This window comes from Myxine glutinosa, chromosome 1 (assembly GCF_964187855.1).
Source record: "Myxine glutinosa chromosome 1, kmMyxGlut1.1, whole genome shotgun sequence".
Lineage (NCBI taxonomy): Eukaryota > Metazoa > Chordata > Myxini > Myxiniformes > Myxinidae > Myxine > Myxine glutinosa.
The window spans coordinates 71,264,983-71,291,164 of record NC_136261.1 but is presented as its reverse complement, the minus strand read 5'-3'; the positions used below and the strand labels follow the sequence as shown (position 1 = coordinate 71,291,164).

At 43.8% G+C, this 26,182-nt stretch overlaps 2 protein-coding genes across 12 annotated transcripts in view; one reads left to right on the top strand and one right to left on the bottom strand.

Annotated features, from left to right (window-relative positions):
• Positions 1–26,182, bottom strand: part of LOC137424966 (dedicator of cytokinesis protein 7) — a 212,011-nt gene that overhangs the window by 80,558 nt on the left and 105,271 nt on the right. For all 11 annotated transcript variants that reach the window (XM_068112899.2, XM_078773155.1, XM_068112932.2 and 8 more), the window contains exons 15-16: positions 4,449–4,566; positions 4,261–4,331 (exon numbers count right to left, since the gene is read on the bottom strand). In XM_068112899.2, coding sequence (XP_067969000.2) covers positions 4,261–4,331; positions 4,449–4,566 — 189 coding nt within the window. The remainder of the gene's footprint in view (positions 1–4,260; positions 4,332–4,448; positions 4,567–26,182) is intronic.
• On the top strand, positions 15,602–20,459 carry LOC137424916 (uncharacterized). The gene is made up of 4 exons (XM_068112820.2): positions 15,602–16,811; positions 18,512–18,622; positions 19,065–19,179; positions 19,700–20,459. Exons 1-4 carry the CDS (start codon positions 16,530–16,532, stop codon positions 19,738–19,740), a joined length of 549 nt encoding a protein of 182 aa, XP_067968921.2. The 5' UTR covers positions 15,602–16,529; the 3' UTR covers positions 19,741–20,459.

The following is a 26,182-nucleotide window of genomic DNA, read 5'->3' as shown; positions in this document are numbered from 1 at the left end:
TAAAAATCCCAATGTGTTGATGATTATATCAAGTGCCAACACACACAGATACTGGGAACCAACACGTCGGCACAATACAAGTGTCAACGTGTCGGCATTTAATATCTCCAGCCAAGAATAGCCATTAGAGGGGATGTCTCAATGCACCCTGGTGATCTCGTTATTATCTAATGGTGGGGGAGCCATAAAACTAAAAAATTATATTTACTGATTTTGGATCACCAATGAACTTCCATATCCATTATTGGCATTTAAACTTTCATTCTAATTAGGTTTTTCCAAACGCAGGTTACAGGAGGGCAACCCTGCCACAGAATTCACTCCAGAGATTGATCTGCTATCATGGGCAAACATATACTGTATGTCATGTAGCGCGTGGCGTGACCAAATCGAGCGCAATCATTTCAAGGTGCATCAAAAACTATAAATGTTCCCGGTTGGGTAGAAATACGTTCATCAAGTTTGTGACCACCTTGGTACATGGGCCACATCATATGAGATACAATGGGAAACAAGAAAGAGCAATCAGACATTGCAGACCCTCGCCAGGACATGTTTTTGGTGGTTCTTAAGGCTTTTGTGTTAAAACAAATATGGCGGCCGAACCCTGTGGCCGATGATGTCATTTTTTTTTCTCCATCAATTTGTCCCTAGATGACGCTCAATAAATTTCATCTTGATCGGATGACGTTTTGTACTTGTCAAATTATGACGTCATAATGGAGGCACCTATGACACCATCATTAACAAAAGCTATTCTCTATGGAGAGTTTTTTTTCGATGCAGCGCTCTCGGAGATATAGAGGTGGAAAGTTTTTCGTTTTTTCCAAGATGGCGCCCATACCAGGTGACCTATGACGTCATAATAATCATAAAAAAATTATACAGGAGGAGGTGCACCAATGGTGAAAATTTCCTGTCAATCGGACCAACGGTAACAGAGAAAATCATATTTATTCTGTGCGGACAAACAGACAAACAAACAGACAGACAAACAGACTCAAATGCAATACCCTCTCGTCTGGCGAGGGCAAAGATTGTCGAGTGATGAGGTGGTCTAGGCAATGCAGTCTTAGTGATGCATCGAGCCCGTGGTCAAAGCTAAATTGAAGAACAAGCATGTCATCGGTGGATTTTACCAGAAGGGATTGCTCGGGTATCATAGAACTCGTCTTTCTTTACACTTTCAAAATGATGAGCTATAATGCTTACGACATCATTCCCAATTAATAGTTATTATGGTTCGTCGTGCAGATGTCGACAGATAGACGCATATCAATGTTGTGCTCAGGCAGTGACGGGGTTAAAGATAAATTTTACAAAGGTTAGTTTTAATTTATTGATGAACAATAAGGAAGAAGATTTTAAAATTACATTAATGAAGAGGAGTATTAATAATTAAATATATATATTTGGGAAAACTACACGCCCAGACCAGGAATCGAATCCAGGTCCTCTGGTGAACCATACCAGTGCTCTGGAATTTTCCCACATACATCAATTTAATTTTAAAAATTAATTATTATGTTATAAAGATTTTTTTGCAAGTTATAAATAGCCTGGTGTTGGCTTAGCGGTTAGGTTGCTGGCTTGGGATCTTCGGATCCTGGATTCGAATCCTGGTCGATCGCTAATTTAACACCAGGGGGGGTTGACTCAGCCTGTCATCCTTCCGAGGTCGGCCCAATTGAGTACCAGCTTGCTGGGATGAATGATCCCGGTGTGTACCCCAGTTTAGAATAGGTACACCGTATCCCTGCGCATCATAAGAGGTGACCAAGGGTTGGCGGTTGGCGTCAGGAAGGGAATCCGGCCATAAAAAAACATTGCCTCAAACAGGGAACCATGATTGTCATGGGGCCCGCAAGGCTAACCCTCGCTATAGCGGGGAAAATGGCCTTAAAACGATCATTCATTCATTCATTCATTTACAAAATAATGATTTAAAAAAAAGAAAGATGGCAGTTCATATTTGACTTGAACTTTTGTTTGTAACCCAGCTTTTCTATAACTGTGTTTGTCAATTATCACCAAATTGTGCAACCAATCGACTGTAAGTATTAGCAAGCTTGATGGTTTCATTGACCAAACATTTCAGAATTATTCACTGTTCCATCTTCTCTTTGACCTCACTTGCCGCCATCTTTAATTTCAGCATGTGTCGGAAACACGTGGTTATCAGTGTTGGATACAAACAATAAAAACAAAATCCCTCCAAAAATTATTAATCATATAAATCCATGACATTGCCTTTTATAAACACAAGTCGTGGTCAATTTAGAATCACCCTCATCATTTTACAAAGACCATGACCGATTCTCACTTGGAAAACAAAAGCAGCTGTTCGCCGATAATTCTTTATCGGGCCAAAAACTTTACTAACCCCGCACTGCCTTCCATGATACACAATGCTCTCTGTTGAACCCTGCGGAATACACTTGCATCCTATGAAACATTAATGCCGTGCCTCACTTGGCTCTGCATCATTGCTGCTGAGTTAAAAGCTATAGAGATCACTGGAGTCATCCATTAGGAAGTCCAGGCCGGTGCATTAATCGTCTCAAATAAAAGACAAGTTAATGGTCTAATCATTTTTTACTGAGTGTCTTATAGTCGTCGTCTCAGACACCTTGAGAGCATGCGGTGGTTCTTTTTTTTTCTTCTTCTTTTTGTATACAAGATCGAGGCTCGTGGAAGAGCTGCCATCAATCCCAAAAAAAAAAAACGGACACATAAAATATACAATAAAGGGAGTGGGAGACAAGATGGGGAGAGAAAGGGAAGCACACAAGTACAACAGCAGAGAATAGGGACATCGGGAGATCTGTGGGAGGGAGAGGGCTTGGGGGGAGGAGGCATGGGTAGGCGCGGGTGGAGGGGCGGGAGAGGTATAAAACACATGGACTCTGCTAGAACTTGCAGGAAAGAAGTTCGTATTTCAAAAAAAGTGGATCGGGGGTGAATTAACGGGGGTAGAAGAGATCAAGGTTTTGGATGGGGGAAGATAAGAGATGGTGGTGAGCAGCTGTTTTAAAGACCTGGAGGGAGGAGTGGGATTGAAGAGAGTGAGGGAGTTTGTTCCAGAGGCGGAAGAAAAGAGGAATGAAAGAGTAAAGGTGAGCAGAGAGTCTTGATTTTGGCAATTTCACCATAAGAGGGTTGCAGGCAGATCTTGTGTGACCTGTAGGAATATTTGGGGGACAGAACACAGATAGAGCTGGGGGAGCGAGGCCGGATAGGAGTGGGTAAAAGACAGAAAGACCACCAACCTGCCTGCGGTGAGCGAGGGAAAGGCCTTCAGAATCAGCATCATCGTGGGAGATTCCAATGATTCTGAAAGCTTTGGTTTCAACAGCGTGAAGCTGAGCTTGGTGAGAGGCAGGAGCACCAGCCCAGAGGGGAGAACAGTATTCCATTAAGCTGCGGATAAAAGCCTTGTATGTGGTGAGGAGCTCAGGTGTGCCAAGGAACTCAGGGGTTCCACCATATCACGAATCATCAGATCCGTCAAAGGACACATGAGCCTCTTGTCTCGTCTCTCCTATGCTAGCGCTGTCTCTGATGGTATGGACGTCTCTATCTTATGCCACCTCATCTGCCATATCACCAACTTTTCAACTTCAATCACTCACAAACCTGATGGCGTAGACACAAACTAGGTGGCTCAACTCAATCGAACACGACTTGCAGATAGTGAACATCATCTCTATCCTGCCCACCTCCCCACCTCATTGGAGATCGGACAAGATGGCGTATCAATGCTGGTATGCCGTCAATGCCTCGAAGTTAAGTCAGTCGTCATACTTTCACAGAAAAGGAGGGAGGGGGGAGTAAGTCACCAGCATAATCAATCAAACGTATTGTTTATCAAATAGCAAACCCCCGCCTTCCCATGCCTCCTCCCCCCAAGCCCTCTCCCTCCCGCAGATCTTCCGTTGTCCCTGTTCTCTGCTGTTGTACTTGTGTGCTTCCCTCTCTCTCCCCATATTATCTCCCGCTCCCTTTATTGTATGTTTTATGTGTCAGTTTTTTTTTGTGATTGATGTTAGCTCTTACACGGGCCTCGATGTTGTATACAAAAAAAACAAAAAAAAACAAAACATGAAACGGCATAATCAAAATTTAATTGCAAGTCTCAGGTATAAATAATAATTAGGCAGAGAGACGTGGCTACATCACTGTTTCGTCCTCCAACGACACACTTCAATCATTTTTAAGACAGCATATGGATGACAATCTGTAAAAGTGCAGAATACTTACTTGTTATGATAGACCACACTGGTGTAAGCTTCCCTCACAAACTCAGGACCGGAAGATCGCCCAAAAATGACCTTTTGAACAAACACACACAATGGCGGTGAAAGGTCCAGCCCCGTCATTCATACAGAAGGGAACAGATGTGATCTTTACAGCTCTAGATCTGGAACCACTGCCAATACAAAGCTCACCGGCATTGCTTGACTCGCATCCTCGCCAGACATGAACTGCACCTTTACGGCAATATTTCGCGCCGATCCCTGGCGGTTTGCAAAGTTGAGGCTTTGCGGGTAGATGTAGAGAAGATTCCTGCAACGGGGAAGGTAATAACAGAATGATTACAGATCGTTATGACATCATTCGGCAACTTGTATTTTTGATGTCATTGATGAAGTTTTTTTTTTTTTCTATTTCATTTTTTTCCTAGGGCAGGCAGGATGGTCAGAGGTATGCACAATCACCTCTGAACTGTCTAGCCTAGGTTCAAATCCCGACTCAGCTATAAAATATCATCCTGATGTTTGACAAGCAGGGCAAGACATCATTGTGTGTGCCATCCATAAGATGGGCATTAAACCGGGCGCCTCGTCTACCAGCATTAGTTTATGCATGTTGAAGATGTTACGGTACTCACGAAGAGTAGAGCAAGCGAGCTGGGAACCAAAAATGAGTTTATTTTGGGGGAGGGTTTTTGAAGGGGTTCAATGGCTAAGTTGCAGTTGTAAAACTCAGATGAGTCTCTCCGACAAAGTTAACCCTTCTTAGGAGCAAAATAGGGGAGTCGCCTTCTCTTTTGCTCCGCCAAAGGGTTAACGCCTGAAACGCCAACTTCTCGTTGCTTTCCATGGCAGTTAGCACACCTCAATCAACAACGTTTTATTTAATCAATTGACATACCAGCAGGGTTCAATGACCTCTGAAAGGCAGTGTGACCTATAACATTCTGCACAAGAGCTGCCAACGTGTGTTCCAGCAAAGGTTTATCATGAGTGCCACAGTGGATTATTTCAATGTGACACTGTTTAGTTACATTTCTGAAAAAGAGATTTTACAAACTAGCAACGGTACCCGCCCTATGGGCGGGGCTTCAATTGGAAGGCCCAAATGAAAAGGCAAAATATCAGAAATTGAAGGCTTTTTTTATTTTAAACGATTTATATAAACATCCGTTAAATCATATCACACGCAAATAATCAAAATCTAAACAGTATTTGTAGAATTTCAATAAAAGCCGCATCACTGTTCATATCGGTAAATATTATTCCATAGTGTTTGGAAAAGTTATTTTTTATTTTTTTTATTTTTTTTTAGTGTTTGGAAAAACTGGAAAATTGGAAAAATTGGAAATTGGGAAAATTGGAAAAACGATATAGCATATTTTACTCCAGGGGGTCCCAGGATTACCCACCCAAAATTTCGTTGTGATCGGTTCAGCCGTTTTTGTGGTACCTGGGAACGGACAGACGGACAGACATTTGGTGAATTATAGTAAGACTAGCGGGGTCACCCGTGGGAAACCCACGGGCATGGATGTGTGTGACATTTCGACATATTGAGTTAGATGCTGCACCTGCACATTCAGTTATATAAAATGGTTACTGGCAATTGATCACATCCACAAATTTTTTTTTTATTTTTTTTTTGTATACAAGATCGAGGCTCGTGAAGGAGCGAACATTTATCACACAGAAAGACAAACCGACAAACCGACACATAACCGACAAACCGACACATAAAACAAAAAGCATCGGGAGTGGTAGACAAGATGGGGAGAGAGGGGGAAGGACACAAACACAACATTTGAGAGCAGGAACCGAGAGACATGGAGACATCGAGAGAACTGTGGGAGGGAGAGGGCTTTGGGGGGGAGGCATGGGAAAGGGGGTGGGAGAGGCATAAAACATATGGACACTGCCAGGACTACCAGGAAAGAAGTTGGAATTACAAACAAGGTGGATCTGGGGTGAATTAGTGGGGGTAGAAAAGATCAAGGTTTTGGATGGGGGAAGATAAGAGATGGTGGTGAACAGCTGTTTTAAAGACCTGGATGGAGGAGTGGGATTGAAGGGAGTGTGGGAGTTTGTTCCAGAGGTGGGAGAAAAGAGGAATGAAGGAGTGAAGGTGAGCAGAGAGCCGAGATTTTGGCAGTTTAACCATCAGAGGCTTGCTGGCAGATCTTGTGCGACCTGTAGGAATATTTGGGGGACAGAGCACAGAGAGAGCTGGGGGAGCAAGGCCGGAGAGGAGTCGGTAGAAGACAGAAAGACATTACGTTTAATAAAGACAAAAATGATGTAATCCACACAATTTATGTACTTTACATTGTTAATAGGAATACATGCCCGTGTAGATGGGAAATACAGTTTGTTTGAAATAAATCACAAATATCAGAAGAAAGTTTTTAAAATTTAGAACTATTCTCACTCAGAGTTAAACATCACTGCAATATTATGCGGTTGCTTCAACGTTTTCGGTGAATTATATGTCATTGTGAGACTTTTTTTGAATTTTTTTTTTTGAAATGAGACTTTAATATTTAAAAAAACGGCAAAAAAGCATCAGAACAGCTGTGAAACAGCATCAAAACAGCAGTGAAAAAGCATCAAAACACTATCAAAATAACAGTGGAAAGCGTCAAAACAGCAGTGAAAAAGCATCAAAACACTATCAAAACAACAGTGGAAAGCGTCAAAACAGCAGTGAAAAAGCATCAAAACAGCAGTGAAAAAGCATCAAAACAGCAGTGAAAAAGCATCAAAACAGCAGTGAAAAAGCATCAAAACAGCAGTGAAAAAGCATCAAACAGCAGTGAAAAAGCATCAGAACAGCAGTGAAAAAACAGCAGTGAAAAAGCATCAAAACAGCAGTGAAAAAGCATCAAAACAGCAACAATGGTCCGGTGATTTTTCAATCACCGCAACTAAATGTGTCGGAGTAATTAACTATTTTCCTTCGTGCCCTCCTTTTGTTGCCTGAATGGTGTCACTGCAGGACCTCTGGGTAAACAACATTACGGGTGAAGATTCCACTGTGGCCATCAATTTTTCCCTGTTGGCCATTACTGACTACCTTTACCTTGACATCCTCAAATCGTTTAGCACGTGACAATGCAACATATAATTGGCCATGGCTGAAGACGGGTTCTGGTAAGTAAATCCCAACTTTGTGTAATGTTTGACCTTGACTCTTGTTTATTGAGAAAGAGAATGCCACACGAACTGGAAATTGATGGCGTTTGAGTACGAATGGTAGTGTTGTATCGGAAGGTGCAATACTAATCCTGGGTATAAATGTGCGTGTTCCTTTGTGACTGCCAGAAATTATTTCTCCATCTATTATGTTTGGCAACAATCTTTTAACAACCAATCTTGCACCATTGCACAGTCCCTGTTTCGGATCAAAGTTACGGAGTAACATGATGACAGCACCATCTTTGAGACGAAGTTTGTGCAATGGCATTCCAGAAGGAGTTAATTGATTTCGGAATTCCATAGGATAATTTAGTGCCTCTTCAGGGTCATCACAGACAATGGAATCAGTGCTGAAGTATGTCTTTTCTTCCCCAGGAAATGCATCCAGTATCTCATCGTTGATCATAAATGTGGATTCATTCTTTGGACACAACACGGCTCGTTGTGCCAGCGCATCATAGTTTGAATGGATTTCGTTCAAATTACCGAAAACAGCCTCTGCTAAAGAAATGTTGTCTTCTACACAGATACGATCAGGCAGTCGTATTAAATCTGAGTCAGGAATTGTTTCCACAGTCCCATTTCCAACCGACAGTAACCATTTTGAGAATTCTTCGTCATCATTAGCTCTCATGTTTGATGTTAAGTTCAGCTGTTTGAACTTTGGCCACAACTTGCTACGCTTGATGCATGTGGCAATGATTGCTGCAGGTGCAGCGCGAGGTACAACGGGCAAAACCTGCCTGAAGTCCCCACCAAGAAGTAAGACCTTTCCACCAAAAGGAATGTTGTTGCTGGTTACATCCCGGAGACATCGATCAACAGCCGCTAAAGCATATGCTGGAGCCATAGGTGCTTCATCCCAAATGAATAGGTTGGCCTTCCTTAGAGCATCTGCATCTTTACTCATAAGTGATATGTTGTATGTGGAGTTTTCCAAAATGGGCACTGGCAATTTAAATCGATGGTGCGATGTACGGCCCCCTGCTAGCAATGTTGCTGCAATGCCCGAGTACGCCATTGGAAGAACCAAACGACACTGGCCTCGCAAGATGTGCAGAAGCGTATTATAGAGAAAGGTCTTGCCACTTCCGCTCGGTCCATCAACGAAAAACAACCGGTTGCCTGTGTACTGGTCCCTACAATGAACGGCCTGTAGGACCTCATCTACAATTTGGATTTGGTCATCATTTAGTAGTTGTCTGTTGTTTTCACCTTTTTCATGTTCATCTCCCGGTACATACTGATAATCATCGCTCGAAAGATCTTCAACAGTGTCTGGAGGTACTAGTAACTGAAATGCTTCCAAGGTCTGCCCATGTCTCAGGAGGAAGGACTGTATTTCTCGCAATGCCATGAAAATACTCTGTTTCAAGATATGGCCGCTGTGCACAAAATCTTCGCAAAGGTTGTTTTTATATTTTTCCCACAGTGCCGATGTGTCTGTTGGTGTGCAGAATATGCATAGGGTTGCAAAAAGAGATCTCAATTGTTGTGGCATGGCAAAGATAACTCCATCAGCTAAGGACCTGTCCCATTCTGTATCATCTTCTGTTAAGTGTAATTTCCTGGCTGCATCCTTTTATGTTTCACAAACTGCTCCATCTATGGTTCTGAGATCTTCAAATGATGTTTTACCAGGGCAGTGCAGCAGGAGTACACGAAGATGAAAGCGCTCAATGTCCATAGGGCTTGCCGAAACCATGCGTCCGATAACCTTGTTGCCGCCCCGGCGTCGAAGTTTCCATGTCTTTCGTCCATCTTCAAATACGTAATATTTTGGAATGTCATGGTACAGATAACTTCGTGCCTCAGGGTCTCTCTGGTTTAACTGAAACCAAGCTGTAAGTGTTGTACCCCTATGTCGTACAATGGCTTCGTCCTCGTTACCATCCCTGAACACAACAGTCTGCAATTCAGGTAAGTGTACCGCAAGTCTGGTGATGGAATGGGACTATTTGTGCATTTCAAATTCCATCAATCGCCATGCTGCCTCTGGGGCACTGACATATCTGCAGTCCAAATAGGTCTTTATTTCGTCCACCTCCACTCTCCCGCGCTCTCGAATTTCGATGCCGGCACAGTCATGTCCCTTGTACACATATTTAAATAAGTACTTTATACTCTTTATGCTTGCGCAAACCTCAATGTTGATGTGTGCTCTGTACTTCTTCAGTAAATAAGCATTGAATGGGACCACAAATTGGCAATCAACATCGGTTCCATGAACGGTTATGGTGGGTCCATTTGGGGGACGCTTGTAAAGGGCATAGCCATCTATGCTCGCAAGTGTCTCTGCAGCATACGCTTTTGGAAAGCCTTTACTGCACACTCCATCTTTCACACAAATCGAATGGCGATTTAAAGTGCCACACGGACCATGTATCATGTGAGACTTCACCAAGGAATGGATCTCTGGTGACTCATTTGAATTAGGAATTTGTGCGGAAACAATTCTGTCAATGTCTTCGGCGGTACAAATGTTATCTTCTTGGCACAGCATGAGTAATATGTGGGCATGCGGTAGGCCTCGCTTCTGATACTCGACGACGTAGACAAATGCACGTACTTTGCCCAACACGTGCTTCTTCGTTATATCGTCGATTAACTCTTTTAATTTCAGATGAAACACGCGTGCCACTAAATCTGGTCTGCCTTCAGCTCGTTGGTGTTGTCCGATGTTTTCTTGTATCTCTGTCCATTTTGGATTACACGTGAACGTGATGAACAGATCTGGTTTTCCGAATTTGCGAACAATGGCCATAGCATCTTGGTAGTTCTGCTGCATAGCTCTTGGACTCCCTGCAAAACTGGACGGCAAAATGACGATACGACCGACAGGACGTTGGTTATCAGCAGCAACGTTCTGGACGTGGTCCAGTAGTCCTCTGTATTCCATGGCTCTAGGGGTTTCCTGATTTTGTTTGAAGTATTGCAGTCGATTTGCTTCTGCCTTGCAATATCCGTCGACAACATACTGCTGGAACAATTTCCCCGAAGAATGGATAGTGCTGAATTCATTTCGAATAGCCAGTCGGTAGGCATAGAATTCACGATGAGTTACCTTGTTTCGAACCGCAGACTGTCGCTGGTGAGGCATGTTTATCATCCATCCAGGCTCGCCATGTGGAAAGAGAATGGGATATGTCATGGGATCAATGTGAGAGGAAAGTGGAGAGAGATTGTGTAAGCCCTGGTCATGCAAATGAACCTGGAAATCCCTGTTTGCAGGTGGTTCACCATCTTGTCCACTAACGAAGACAGCAGCAATTTCATCAGCAGTTGGTATGTTGTAACGTCTTTGGTCGTCTGCACACAGCCGACGAAAATACATTTCCAAGGTAGAAGGGAGGTGATCTTCAAGGACAGCTTTCCTGATTTCTTCCTGTTCACGCTCGAACATAGTCTTGTAACATGTGACATAAGGATTAACGTCAGATAGTATGTTGTGCAGTTCTGCCATCAATTCTTGCAAACATCTGTGATTCTCAGGTCGATTCATACGTTCCTTTGTAGCTTGAGCTGTATCCAAAATAAATAATTGTGCAAATTGTGCTTGTTCATGTACATGTGATGGATGTAATGGACCACAGCGATGGTAAATTTGACCGTGGATTTTGAAACAGTACGGTCCATTTCCTGGAGGAGATGAGATCTGAGCACCCATTGATGCAAAAGCTAATGCCGAATTGTAATTCCGGATATTGTCTCGGAAGTTGCGACATTTTCCATCGTCACCCTGATAAAGTTGTTGCAGTCGAGCAGGTACGGCAAATAGTGGAGGCAATTTAACTTTTCCCTTGGAACAACACAGTGTAAATCCATCCCCTTGTCCTGTTGATTCATTTGTGAAATGGTGTGCAGAACAGTACACACATGGTGACGTCATTGGACCGCAATTATGCTCTTGAACAATATTATCGGATACTTCGGCCGGATTCATTATGGCTGCGGTTGTATATGTTTGCTGAGCACTCCAACGTCTTTGTTGCTCAGCATGCCGTGCGAGTCTGTGTTGGCGTTCATCGACGGTCTCGTTCTCACACCTCATCGTTGTTGCAGCAGCATCCTGTGCGAGTCTGTGTTCACGTTCGTCGAGGGTCTCGTTCTCCTGTCTCATTCGTTTTCTTGCTGCAACCTGTTCAAGTCTGCATTGACGTTCGTCGACGGACTCGTTCTCCCGTCTCATTCGTTTTCTTGCTGCATCCTGTTCAAGTCTGCATTGACGTTCGACAGCGGACTCGTTCGCCCTTCTCATTCGTTTTCTTGCTGCATCCTGTTCAAGTCTGCGTTCTTCATCGACTGTGTCATTCATTTTGGAAATGGAAGTTTCCACGCAACGCATGATTTGTCACGAGTCAAGAGGAAGTGTCTCGTCATCATCACATGACAAATAAATTACATTGTGAAAATTACAGATTTCAAATAAACCTATTTAAAGTGTATGCGCAAATAACTAATAAATAAAAACACGAAGAAATATCTCTCGGTAATTTCCTGAACCATATTTTACTTCCGGCTAATAATGTTGAATTAAATAAAAACGAAGAAATATATGTCGTTTTGGGACGACTGTCATCAGAAGTAAAAGTAATATATCTTAACGGAAAAGGAAACGCGAATTTTAAATATATGTCGACTGTTATTTTAGGCGGTGTATTTTCGTTTATCATCATGGCGCGATTTAAAAAAATTTATCTCTGCATTTTCCTCTCCAATACCTCCTCACACTTTACACACACACCGGCCTATGTTTACACACACACACACACACACACACACACACACACACACACACACACACACACACACACACACACACACACACACACACACACACACACACACACACACGTACATACACATATACACATATGTATCCACATATACACATATATGCACATTATACACATAGATACATCTCCACACACACACACACACACACACACACACACACACACACACACACACACACACACACACACACACACACACACACACACACACACACACACGTACAGACACATATACACACACACATATATATATATACACATACACACACACAGACATATATATATATATATACACATACACATACAACAACAACATGCATTTTAAGGCCATTTTCCCTGCTAGAGCGGGGGTTAGCCTACATACACATACATATATGCACGCACACACACACACACACACACACACACACACACACACACACACACACACGTACACACGTACACATGTCCCACATGTATATATCCCACATCCCACATGTATATACATGTTTAAAGTGAACGTGCCCTTCCCCCCACCCCCGCCCGGCAACGCTGGGTACTTCTGCTGGTAACTAATAAAATAAAAACGAAGAAATATCTCTCGGTAATTTCATGAAACTCGGTGGAATTGGATGAAATTCACTCGGTTTATTCGGTTCGGCTCACTCGGTTTAAAGAAAAAGCGATAATGTCGACATGTTGCCGTCTGTGTCACGTTTGGCGGTGTATGATACATGTTGGGCGGTTGTTGGCGGTTGGGCGGTGGGCCCAATATATATATTTTATATATTTTTTAGCTTTTACACGAGCCTCGATCTTGTATACACACAAAAAAAAAAAAGTCTCATCCATACATGATGACAATTTACCGTAACCATTTCATCAAGAGCTACATGGATTGCCATCAGACATGCCCGAAGAGAATGTATGATGAGATGAGCTGCACCATACTATTTACAGAGGGTTGGTGCTGCCTAAGCAGTCTCTTAGCAAGGGTTATACCGGGTCATTTGCCATTGCCTTGCAGCAGTCAGTGAGGGCAGGAATTTCGAATTTGTTCAGGGTGCCAACGTTGACTCGCCTACTCTTCGCAAAGGACACCGTGGGATATTTAACATCCACCTACTAATGCTGGAGGAGGACGTGACGTCCCGTTTAACGTCAATCTGTGGGATGGCACACACATTGATGAATCACCCTGCCTGTGAAACATCGGGATGACAGTTCATAGCTTGGTCGGGATTCGAACCCAGGCTAGACGGATTAGAGGCGAGTGTGCACACCACTCGGGTACCTAAAAAGTTCTTATCATAAACAATTGAGAACAAACAAAAAATTCCCTGAAAACGAGACACTTTCATTAAGTTGTTTCAACAATAAGCTGGCAGCAAATCGTCATAATAATTCACCAAATGTCCGTCCGTCCGTCCGTTCCCAGGTACCGCAAAAACGGCTGAACCGAGCACAACGAAATTTCGGGTGGGTGATCCTGGGAACCCCTGGAGTAAAATGGGCTATATTGTTTTTCCAATTTCAGCTTTGGTCTCCAGCATTTTCAGGTTTGGACTCCCTCATAACGTTATTTTCGCACACCTCTGGATACGCTTCTTTTTCTTTCGACCTTACTGGTATATATATAATATCTTATTATAATAGAGCAAACATATATGGTTATGTCGTTATGTATGTTTGTTTGTTTATATGTGACGAAAACGTCTTCGTATTCTTCAAATAAAATTAACACCCTCTTAATTAACCCTCTTAATTACGTTTAGACTGCTGAGACCCCTGAGACCCCTTAGACGGAACACCCAAAAGACCATGAAGACCCCAAAGATCCTGAAGACCCCAAAGATCCTGAAGACCCAAAACACCCCAAAGACCCAAAATACCCTTAAAGGCCCAGAGGATCCAAAAGACCCTGAAGACCCAAATGGCCCTGAAGATCCAAAACACCATGAAGACCCAAAAGACACCGAAATGGTCAAAGATGCCTATCCCTCTGAAACGACGTGTGGTGAGGCGCGCGGAGCACGCCGAGTCACGCCAGTAGCCATAATATGGTATTTTTATGTCAAAAAGATTACACATGGAGTAGAACTTTTATCATTCCAATCTAAAAGTAAAAAACGTTTGTTGCATGCAGCAAAACTATGTTTTATATAAAAACTTTCCTTCGGTTGGCACACCCATCCAGATAATTAAGGATAGCACAGATTTCATGGTTTATGATGATACTTCACAAATCCTAAAACTCATGCATCTCACAATATCGCAGGGTCCCAGAAAGGCTTCAAATCTTAAGATTCTTCTCATAAGTCAGTGATGCAAGTTGCAACGCATCATGTCAACGCATCATCAACGCATCATTCCCAGATTTCACGAGGAATCGCTTTCAGATGTCGAACGTGCAAATGATTCACAGACTCGAAGAACAGGCAATCAAACTGACATCAAAATAAATGAGGCTTTTCAAGCTTTTGGTTCCACACAAAATGAAATGCAGAGGCCTAAGTTGGTTGTAGACCTTCTGGCTCCGATTATACAAACCGCTCGGACACTTTCGTTTGGCTGATGCAACTTTTACCACTTCCTGCCAAACTTGGGTATTGCTACTTTCTGAACCAGAGTTATAAGGCTAATGGAGAAGCTTGCCAGTGTACTTTTACATGAGATCCAAGAACATTAGGAGACAAATTTTTTTTTTCGGATACAAGATCGAGGCTCGTGTAAGAGCTAAAAATTGAGAAATTTAAAATAAAAAAATTTAAATTGAGAAATCAACATGGCATAAAGGATTTGCGCCCGAGATCCAGACATCAAGAGCTAAGCGCTCGGATCGGAACCGCAAACAGGCCAAACTGAACCCTCAATGGTTTTCAGCCCATTGTGCCAAAATTGATTGATCTTACACTACCCCTACCAAGTGGTCAAGGAACAAGTGGTGATGGTCTTCTGGAAGCGTCATGTGACTAGAGTGACTAGGGAAATTAGAGATGAGGAGGTGGGGTTCAGGGGCGGATCCAGGAATTTCAAGACGGGGGGGGGGGGGGTGCATGAAACTATAGCGCTGGGGGGGGGTGAAGAGGGGGTGTGGGGGTCCTCCCCCAGGAAATTTAAAAAAATTGATCGTCAGAAACGGCATTTCGTGCGTTCTTGGAAGTTTCTGCAGTTCCTTGTGTTCTTCCCTGGTCCAACAGTTCAGCAGATTCGCACCGCCTGCACCCTCATCCTGGATCGAAGGGGGGGGGGGCGCCAGCCCTGCACCCCCCCCCCTGGGTCCGCCCCTGGGGCTGTAGCAAATGCAATATGCAATGCCCAGTTTGGCATGAGAAAACGTGGCTGTTGCTTTTTATGAGCACTCAGATAACTGAACGCACTCTTGAACTTTATACGCACTTATGTGCGTGTGGAAAATTGGGATTCACTGCACAACAAGTTCAAATTGAGCTTAAGGGTTGTGGTGGAAACTTATTCGCTTGTTATACGAGTTCCCTTACAAGGAACTTCGATACAGGAGGAGGCCATTCATCATTTCGGCCAATCAAAGCCTGCACAATTATGACCAACATATGGTTGTCTGTCCATGTTGTATCCTTTTTAAATTCTGCCACCAAGCAAGGAAGCAGCACGTACTCTTTTTAGAGTATTTGGTCTGACTAGGCCAGAGTTCGAACCGCCAATCACCCCAGACTCAGAGCGAACGCTCCAACCGTTACGCCACCGAGGCTGGCGTTGCACGTAATTCAACTCATCAATCCTTTCTTGACAATTCATGTCCATGATGACAAGTTATTCGAGCAATCACAGACCAATCCCACCCCCTCAAGTCTCATTCCTCACCCACGAAAGCCCCGGCCCAGATGCCTCATCATTTCCCAAACAGTCGCAAATCCGCCACACCCGCCCAACCCTCCCCTTTCGCTGCCACTATTTGTATAAAAAGAACCAACCTGAAGGCAAGGCCACGAAGAGACGGGGGGAGAGAGAGAGAGAGAGAGAGAGAGAGAGAGAGAGAGAGAGAGAGAGAGAGAGAGAGAGAGAGAGAGAGCGAGAGAGAGAGAGAGAATAAAAGATCCAAAAAAATGCGTTGCTACATCCAACTACTGTCTGTCTTGCTACTGGTTGTGCTTTGCATATCGGGCTTACCCAATAGACCTGGGCACGCTTTACCGACAGACAAGCTGTCACGAAAGCCTCGCTATGCTTTGGAAGAAGAAGTGAACTTGGTGTCTTATGGGTTAATTCAGCTTGGAAGCACTTTCAAGCACTATATGGACAAGGTGACGGACAAGTGAACGGAGCAATGCAGAGCATACGCGAGCAGGCTGCGGACTTCCTGCGCCTCGAGGCTACTACGAGCGAACTTCGGAGCAGGGAGCAACGTTTGGCCGAGCGGACGCAGATTCTTGAGGAGAGCGAAACAGCACTGCGGCAGGACACGGAAAGACTCTATGAGAGACTGGAAGCCATTGCGGCTGAAGAAATAGATCTGGCAAGAAAGATGGAGCGCCTTGAGAAGAGACTCAACAATGGGTCAGCGATGATGGGAAATGAGGATCTGCAGCCTGACATTGTCGTGTTGAAGGTACATCGATGGTGTTTTCACCACTATTTTTTACATCACTAGTGTTAACTTCTCTTTTGTTAAACTTGAATAATTTATAAATTTCTGGATCAACAGCTTGTATATTTTACAACATAATATGAAGAGCATTGTCCATAACAAATGTGTTTCATGACATCTGCTGAGAATCTCATCATATTTCTATCATATCTCAGATTTCTATCATATTTCATATCCTATAATTACTATGGCTTCACATTTTTATCCTCTGGCAACCAATGACAAAAACATATGGCTGTTTTGAACTTTCTGACGAATCAATGGTTGCATCATTTTTTTGCTCAAACTCCAGTGATGCTTTCTAAAATGCGAAGATATACCAAAAAGATGAGCAATGTGATATATATATATATATATATATATATATATATATATATATATATATATATATATATATATATATATATATATATATATATATATATACCAGGAAGATAATTTGATTGTCAATTTTATAGACAGGTCCACCCCAGAGAGGGAACACTGATGAGGGCCAACAAGCCCGAAACACGTGTCCATAGATATTCCCTCCTTGAGGTGGACTGGTCTATACAATTGAGAATTTAATTATCTTCACGGAATTGGTGGCAGTACAATCCTATGGAGATGTAGGGGGTTGGAGCTCCGCAAAGCTCATGCCTAATAGGTGGAGCCTTGCAACTGTTTCGCCAGAAAAGCCTTTATATATATAATATATATTTAAATAAACAGGAATAAATTCCTGCATGGGGCCAGTGGGAGTAAATTCTGACTCACCCCAGGACCCAAACCCAGGGGTCTCTTTGCTACTGCGGTGATATAGCTACTGGGCTATTGAGTCTTCAGGATAGTGTCAGGGATCTGCCTGGCAGGCATGTATGAAATCAGACATTGTAGCTTGCAGTATGTGAAAAACTCATGAGGCTATCTCTAAGAAAAGAAAAAACAATATATATATACATGCAACAATGCCAATGAAGGTAACGTAAACACGTTGAATTGTGAGATAACTAAAACACGTGGCAATGTTTAAATACGACTAGAAGGTGCACACAAGTGTGGTTGGCGGTAGGGAGCATGAGGGTTAGAGGTCAAACTGGATATCTGTAACTTCCAGCTGGGTCCAAAGTTACAAGCTGTGACATTAATCCACCAGGGTATTTCCACAAGGGCTCATGGGGTTTGACGCAAAGGTCTGGGCTGGGCATGCCTATGGTGCACGTGCAGCTGAACACATACAACTCAAAAAAGCTGACAAAGGTGAAATTAAGGAAGGGAATTCTGAACACTCACGAAATTAACCCTTTCAGGCACATTTATGATTGTAAAGAAAAAAAACCAGTTTCATCAGTGATCTGTCCAAAAATGAATATACAGATGAAACAGATCTTCATTCATTATAAAGAGATCAGCAAGTGACCAATAGTATTAAAGGTCATTGTTGAGAAAGTTACATAACCTTTGATCATTCTATCCATTCCTGCTCTTCTAAGATTTTCTGAATTAAAACTACAGCTTGGGGTTCTAACATTACATCACAATAATGTCTTTCTCAAAGCAGCTGAGTTTTACATCATAGATATGTCTAACATGTAACTGTCGGAAGTGAGAGTTCTGCTTTTAAAATGTAATCCAAACTAACTTTGCTAATCAATCTCACTTTCCTGACCTAATCCCGACAGTCGTTCTTCGATGGCCACAGCAAGACACTCTCAGAGCTATTATCAACAGTACAAGAGCAGAGGGACCAGATAGAGCAGCAAACCCTGCGGATCCGAGAGCTGGAGAAGAAGGTCGGTGGGCCGGGATTGTCCAAAGCACTGTGAAATGGTTAATCTCCGCCGCGTCGACAATAAAGGTTTCAATGTTGTAATACTGTTGCACTGAATGTGGGCCCATGTGAAAATGACGTCAGATGTCCCCCCCCCCCCCGCCCCCTTCCCATTAACAGTCAATATAAACTATTATATCAGAAGGTGTGTCGGGTGTTCCCTACAGCCACATTTGTGCACTCAATGAAAACATCTGTAGAAATCATTTTTTAAACAACAAGGGGCTTGCAGATTTGTGCACTAAACGATAGGATATAAGGGAGCAGCTAATGCGATCAAAATAAGGAAATGTTCGTATAATTAGGCAACATGGATATTTATTTATTTATATATATATATATATATATATATATCAGGTCGATGTTCCGGGTCTGACATATAGAAAATGTCTCTTTCCCTCTAGGTGAAGGTCACAAGGAGGAGAAGAAAATGGAGACAAAATGTCAACAAAGGCCTGGGCCGGAACAGGAGGCAAAGGGTTTCAACCACCCAGGCCGTTCCACAGAGAGACCGCGATGGTAGAGTTTCAACACCAACATACACCTAACCACACAAAGGCTTGTAAATAAGAAAACAAACAACTGCCAGATGGAAAGAAACAATCTTGGTTCAGGTTGCACATGGTCATTCGAAAACAAACATACACCCTACGCATGGCCATCCTAAAACAAACATACATCCTAAAACAAAAATGTTACCGTAGCCACATAAGAGTTACATGAGTGCATCGATAAAATAACAACATTCACTTTAACAAGCAGCGAGTTTTGTTGTCGGGACAATCTATTTATTAGGTACGCAGATGTGGGAGAATGTTTGATTCCCTCTCCCTCCTCCTCCTCTTCCCACAATGTGCTGCATAGGAACCTCTTCCCTTCCCTCTGTTTACTCTTCTGTCACCCCAACCATCTTTCTCATGTCTTCCCACTCCACCCATACTCTATTCTCTCTCCTAACACGTACCACCATATTTTTTGGCTTTATCAGTGACATCACATATTGAATAACCCACTTTCTGTATGATACTTCTTTCTCTAGGTGTACAGAAACAAATGAGAGAAGAAGAGACGAGTTCATAGTATGGAAAGATGAGATTTTACAAACATGCACCGCTGCCAAGAAAGCTCCAACTCCGCAAGCTCTCAGGAACGCGGCGAGCAAGCTGAAGAGTTCCTGAAAGTGTGTTTATCAAGTGCTGCCGACAGCTCAGCCTCTGCCAATAAGTGCCTCACCTGCTGCCTGGTTAACAGTGAATTTGTGCAATGAATAAATATGCTGCGTCAACTAGCGGTGAGCATTAGGAGGCATGACTTTCCTATAGGCCAAAGCAATGCCCGCAGATGGTGGCCTCCGCGTAGGCTTGTATCCATGAACGTATTTCACACGTAACAAAAATGCTGTATTATGTCAGCAGTTTGTTTTCCGTACCGTACTTCATCATAAACATTCTACTGTATAGCCTCAGTCAAAAGTCTTTACTTGTAATTTATTAAATTATGCATTTTTTTACATGACATGTTATATACATTTTACATGTGCTTATTGGTGTATGTATGTGTGTATGCGTAAACGTGCAGGCCTAGGACATTTAATGATAACCTTTCGGTGCGTTCAGCAATGCAGATGCAACGTCAGAGTTTTTGTGTGACATTGGGACGGGTCAGATCCTTTTCTCTGTATTCGGAGTCGGTTTTTATAACTGTCTGCTGTGCCATTGGTCACTTCCCACTAGCTTCATGGTTGTGCCGAGGACTGTATTCCATAAGGCGAAATAAAGCAAAGCCACATTAAAACCACACATGGTGTGACTTCTGGTCGAGTTTTCTTATATGGTTTGTCTTTTTATGGAAAGTAAGAGCTTAGGATGGGCCATGAGATTCTTCATTGTCGCAATTGCCTCCGAAGCACTTTCAAAAGGTTTGAACAAACAAAGGCAAGAATATAAGGCAAATCTATATAATAAAAGGAGTTGTGTCTGTCTGTCTGTTTGTCGTGCTATAACTTGAGAGCGGATTAACAGATTTCAATAAATCTAACTAGCCTGGTGTTGGCTTAGCGGTTAGGGTGCCAGCTTGGGATCCTAGGATCCTGGGTTCGAATCCCGGTCGATCACTGAATTAACGCCAGGGGGGTTGACTCAGCCTGTCATCCTTCCGAGGTCGGCAAATTGAGTACCAGCTTGCTGAGATGAATGATCACGGTGTGTACCCCGATTTAGAATAAGTACACCGTATCCCTGCGCATCGTAAGAGCGTGACCAAGGGTTGGCGTCAGGAAGGGCATCTGGCCATAAAAACATTGCCTCAAACAGGGAACCATGATTGTCATGGGCCCGCAAGGATAACCCTCGCTATAGCGGGGAAAATGGCCTTAAAACGATCATTCATTCATTCATTCATTCATATTCAATAAATCCAACTCCGGTGGATTCAGGGGACTCCCGAGAAGGTTTGTGATGCAACTTGATTTTAAATGGGTACATGGGCCCACGTGGCGAAACTGCAAACGCCAACTTGCCAAGCTGGCCTATCCTCAGACAGAAGCCAGGATCTCCCAGGAATTCTTTTTTGTTCTTGCTCCATAGATTAGCCACCACAAATATGCCGAGGAGCTGTAAAGCCCAGTATTTTTAGCATTTATGCAAAGGCAGATACGAGGAGACCTCAGAGTTTGTTTTCTGTCCTGGCCCGTGCCCAATATGTAATGTTTGTGTCCTCATGGCCTCTTCTACACCTACTCTCATACATATGGCCTTGCTATAGCTGCAGACTCAGTCTCTTCACAGCCCCACAACATGCCACATGCATTCATTCCTGAAAATGCCTCATCTTCCTGATTTCCAATATTTCCACTTAACTTCACTGCGTCCCCCTATTCTCCTTCATCCATGGAATTGGTTCCTTATGCCTACCCTTCTTTTCAACTCTCCAATGCTTCATGACCTCTCGTATGGCCAAGAAAACCCTCTTTTCCACTTTGCAGATGATTCCACAATATTCCGTACATTACCCCACCCCAACGCAGATCAGCAGCAGCTGCATTCCTCTTAGTAGATCTGGAAGCTTTGAGAGATTCTGGGCTGACACAAGTAACATGCCGTTCAATCCAAACATCTCTTTGTAAGGGATGTCTAGTGAAATGTGTCTACCTTTTGATGCATGGGAAAAAGTCATCTTCATCTTTTCACCACCTTTCACCAAGATTCACCTTGATCTTTTCTACCCCCGTTAATACACCCCAAATCCACCTCTTTCAATCTCCGACTTCATTCCTGAAATTCCTAGTGCTGTCAATTTGTTTTATACCGTGCACCCCTTCCCTAACCCCCCCCCCCCCCCCCAGCCCTCTCCCTTCCGCAGATCTCCCGATGCCCCTGTTTTCTACGGTTGTGCTTATGTGCTTCCCTCTCTCTCCCCATCTTGTCTCCCCCTCCCTTTATTGTTTTGTGTCCGTTTAGGTTTTTGTGTTTAATGTGCTAGCTCTTAAACGAGCCTCGATCTTCTATACAAAAAAAATTAAAATAAAGTCCCTCAAAATTATGGGCTTCATCATCAGCCATGACCTCTTTTGAGTGGAGAATATAGAGTAAAAGTTGGCATCCGAAGTGAATCACAAACTAAGTATCCATCATGCCACCAAGTCATTCCTCAGTAAATCTCTCTGCCTACAAGGCCTTTGTCTGCACCTCAGTGGAGTACTGCTCTTCCCAGTGGGCTAGCTGTACCATCTACATGCCTCTTAATATCTTCGCATTATTAGCATCTCCTACAAAGAAGCAGAAGCACAGGGCATGATGGTCTCTCATCATATAGGCCTACAGACTGATGGCTTGTTTTCTACTGCCTCTGCTCTGATCTTGCTCTCCATGATCTTTCAGCCCATTAACCCTCTCAAGCCCTGTTACGATGTATATGCTGTTTTAGTAACCATCTTACTAACCTTCCAAAATCCAGACTTACCGTTCACTTCAAATCCTCAAGAAGTAGCCAGCCAAATTGGTCTCTACATAAATGCCTCGAAGACAGAATACATCAGTCTTAATCAAGATCAAGTTGTAGACATAAAATCACTCACTGGTGAAAACATCAAAAAGGTTGACGAATCCACATACCTGGGAAACAACATCGCCTCCACAAAAAGAGATGTTGACATCAGACTTGGAAAGGCTTGGGGAGCTTTAAACAGTCTAGGCAAGATTTGGAAATCTGCGCTTCCAATAGAGCTGAAACGAAACTTCTTTAGAGCAGCTGTTGAATCGGTTCTTGTATATGGGGCAATTACATGGACCTTGACATCATCACTAGAAAAGGCCCTGGATGGTGCATACACTCGCATGCTCAGAGCAGCCCTTAACATCTCATGGAAAGAGCACCCCACAAAATATGAATTGAATGCAAAAATCCCACCAATCAGTGTAACCATACGTCAACGTAGATTAAGATTCGCTGGGCACTGCTGGAGAAACAAAGATGAGCTCGCAAGCGATGTTTTACTTTGGTTACCAACTCACGGCAAACAGGCACCAGGGAGACCTGCGAAAACATATATCGATACTGGGTGTCTGGTTAACGAACTACCTAATGCCATGAGTGACAGAGATGAATGGAAGAAACGTGTCATGGAATGCCGAGCAAGCTCGACGCAGTAAGTAAGTAAGTAAGTTCAATCCTCCATTTTTTTTCTCACACCTGTGGAACCACCTCTCTGAGTCAGTATAATCCCACAAAGCTTCTTCCGATCTTCAAGGTGACAGCACACTCTCATCTCACCTAACATCTTCCATCCCCACCCATGATCTTTTCTACCGTTGTTATCCCTCCTCACGACCAATCTTCTTACCTGCAAGTTGCTTCATCTCTCTCCTCTCAACTTCCACTCTTTCCTTTTGTTCATCCACTTCCTTGTTTGTGTCCAGTTATTTCCCCACCTCCCAACCATCAGTACTCTTCTATCACCCATCACCTTGCTTTTCCTTGATCCAAAGTATTGTATAAAGAACAAGGATGACCGCACTGTGCTCACAACCTGCGACAAAATCTGGTAACAGGCCAATTTCCTCCTCCGGTATGATAGACCTGAGCCTCGTCCTGGAGGTGGGGTTGCTATCTTTATAAAAAAAACTCTTCCTCACTCGCCCTGCACTGCCCTCTCTCCACCTCACCCCCAGGAATACTTTTGGCTACGGCTTCCCCTTCGTTCCCACCTTTTGTTCATATGCGTGTTGTACCGTCCACCAAACAGTGATGACTCCATCTACATCTCGCTGTCTGATAATATGGACCAACTTATATCTACCCATCCCAACTCTCTCTTCCTCATATGTGGTGATTTCAATTGTCACCATGCCAGTTGGCTGGGTGTGGGTACCTCTCTCACCAGCCATGGCTCTTCAGCAAAGGACTTCTGCGACTCACTGGGACTGACACAATCTGTCAATTTCCCGACCCGGATCTCAGTCAACGGAGCATCTTCTCTTCTGGACTTGGTTATGACAAACTTCCCTGAAAATGTCTGCTGCTCTTCTTCTGCTCCAATCGGCTCATCTGATCATGTGCTTGTTAAAGTGGACATCTCTCTGACCATTCTCAGAGAGCCTCCTCAGGGTCGACGAGTCTGGCATTTCACTCAGGCCAACTGGCACGGTCTTCAAGCAGACATGAATCATCTGGACTGGTCTCCCATCTCTACCGCCTCTGACATCAACCCATCCTGGGAATTCTTCCAAAGTAAATTGTTCTCTCGCATGCACAGATTTATCCCATCTCGTCTTCAGTTGTCATACCCTTCCTCCCGTCCATGGTACACGGAATCTTGTGGTGAGGCTGTTGCCCAGAAACAACTTGCTTTCGTCTCCTGGAAAGCAAATCCAACGGAAGGAAATATCATTTCCGAACACAAAGCCCGAAGCAAGTGTGTGTCCACCCTCAGGAGAGCCAGGAAACAATATCTCTCCGTTCTCAAGACCGAACTCTCTTATCTGTCTCCCTCTTCCAAAACCTGGTGGCGTCTGGTCAAATCTGTTTCTGGTGTTTGTTCCGCCTCCATCCCCTCCCTCACCTCAAACGGCTACACGGCTGACTCCGCACGTGAAAAAGCTGAATGCCTCAACTCTGTGTTTGCCTCTAAATCTTGTGTCCCAAAACCATCCCTCTCTGTACACACCATACCCAGTCGTACCCAGCTACTCCTGGACTCTGTGTCCTTTCCTCCTGACAAGGTGGAAAAGTTTAAGTCAACCCTCGACTCTGATTCTGCAACTGGACCTGACGGCATCAGCCCACGGGTCCTAAAATCCTGTTCTTCCGCTCTTTCACTCCCTCTCTCTGTTCTCTTCACCCTCTCTTTTGCTCAAGGTCATCTGCCATCTGCTTGGAAATCAGCCAACATCACCGCTTTGCACAAAAAAGGTGCAAAAACAGATCCTAGCAACTACAGACCAATCAGCCTTCTCCCAATTATCAGCAAAGTCATGGAATCCATCATTGCTTCAGATATGAAATCTTTCCTCTTCTCCAATGTCTTGATCTCTGATCATCAATTTGGTTTCAGACCTGGTCACTCTACTCTGGACATGCTGCTTCTGCTTTCTCAACAATGGATGGAGGTCCTCAATGCCAAACAGGAAATTAGAGCTGTCTCCCTTGACATATCACGTGCCTTCGATACGGTCTGGCACCCCGCTCTGCTCACCAAACTCTCCTCCTTTGGTATCCATGGAAATCTCCACGCATGGCTGGCGAACTTCCTCTCTAGTCGTAGTCAACGTGTGGCCCTGAATGGGTTTCTCTCATCTCCTCTTCCTGTTCAGGCTGGAGTTCCCCAAGGCAGTGTTCTGGACCCTGTGCTTTTTCTGGTCTTCATCAATGATCTCTCTGACTCTCTTGAAAATCCTCTCTATCGCTTTGCTGATGACTCTACTCTCTGTCGCTCCATTCCTCATCCCGTAGATCGGCAGTCTGCAGCCTCCTCACTCTCTGCAGACCTGGACAAATCACAGACTGGGCAAACAAGTGGAACATGTCTTTCAATCCTGACAAATCTCACACTCTTACGATGTCTCTCCGAAAAGACCGACTGGACAACCCTCCCATCCACTTTCTGAATAATCCTCTACAAGAAGTTCTGTCACTCAAGCTTTTGGGTCTCACTATCTGCCATGATCTTTCCTGGGAAAACCACATTTCAAATCTGGCCTCCAAAGCCAGTCGCCGACTGGGCATCCTCCGTCGTGCGAAGTCCTTCCTTAGCACACCTGAGCTCCTCACCACATACAAGGCTTTCATCCGCAGCTCAATGAAATACTGCTCTCCCCTCTGGGCTGGTGCTCCTGCCTCACACCTAGCTCGTCTTCACACTGTTGAAACCAAAGCGTTCAGAATCATTGGAATCTCCCGCGATGAAGCTAGCTCCAAGGGCCTTTCACTCACTCACCGCAGGCAGGTTGGTGGTCTTTCCATCTTCTACCGACTCCTCTCTGGCATTGCCACTCCCAGCTCTCTCTGGGCTCCGTCCCCCAAATAT

What these genes read in the sequence shown, in the direction of transcription:
- LOC137424916 (XM_068112820.2), top strand. Translation starts at nt 16,530, where the DNA reads ATGCAGAGCATACGCGAGCAGGCTGCGGACTTCCTGCGCCTCGAGGCT. An exon ending in CTGACATTGTCGTGTTGAAG is followed by an intron (nt 16,812 to 18,511) that starts GTACATCGATGG and finishes TAATCCCGACAG; the next exon opens with TCGTTCTTCGATGGCCACAG. An exon ending in TCCGAGAGCTGGAGAAGAAG is followed by an intron (nt 18,623 to 19,064) that starts GTCGGTGGGCCG and finishes CTTTCCCTCTAG; the next exon opens with GTGAAGGTCACAAGGAGGAG.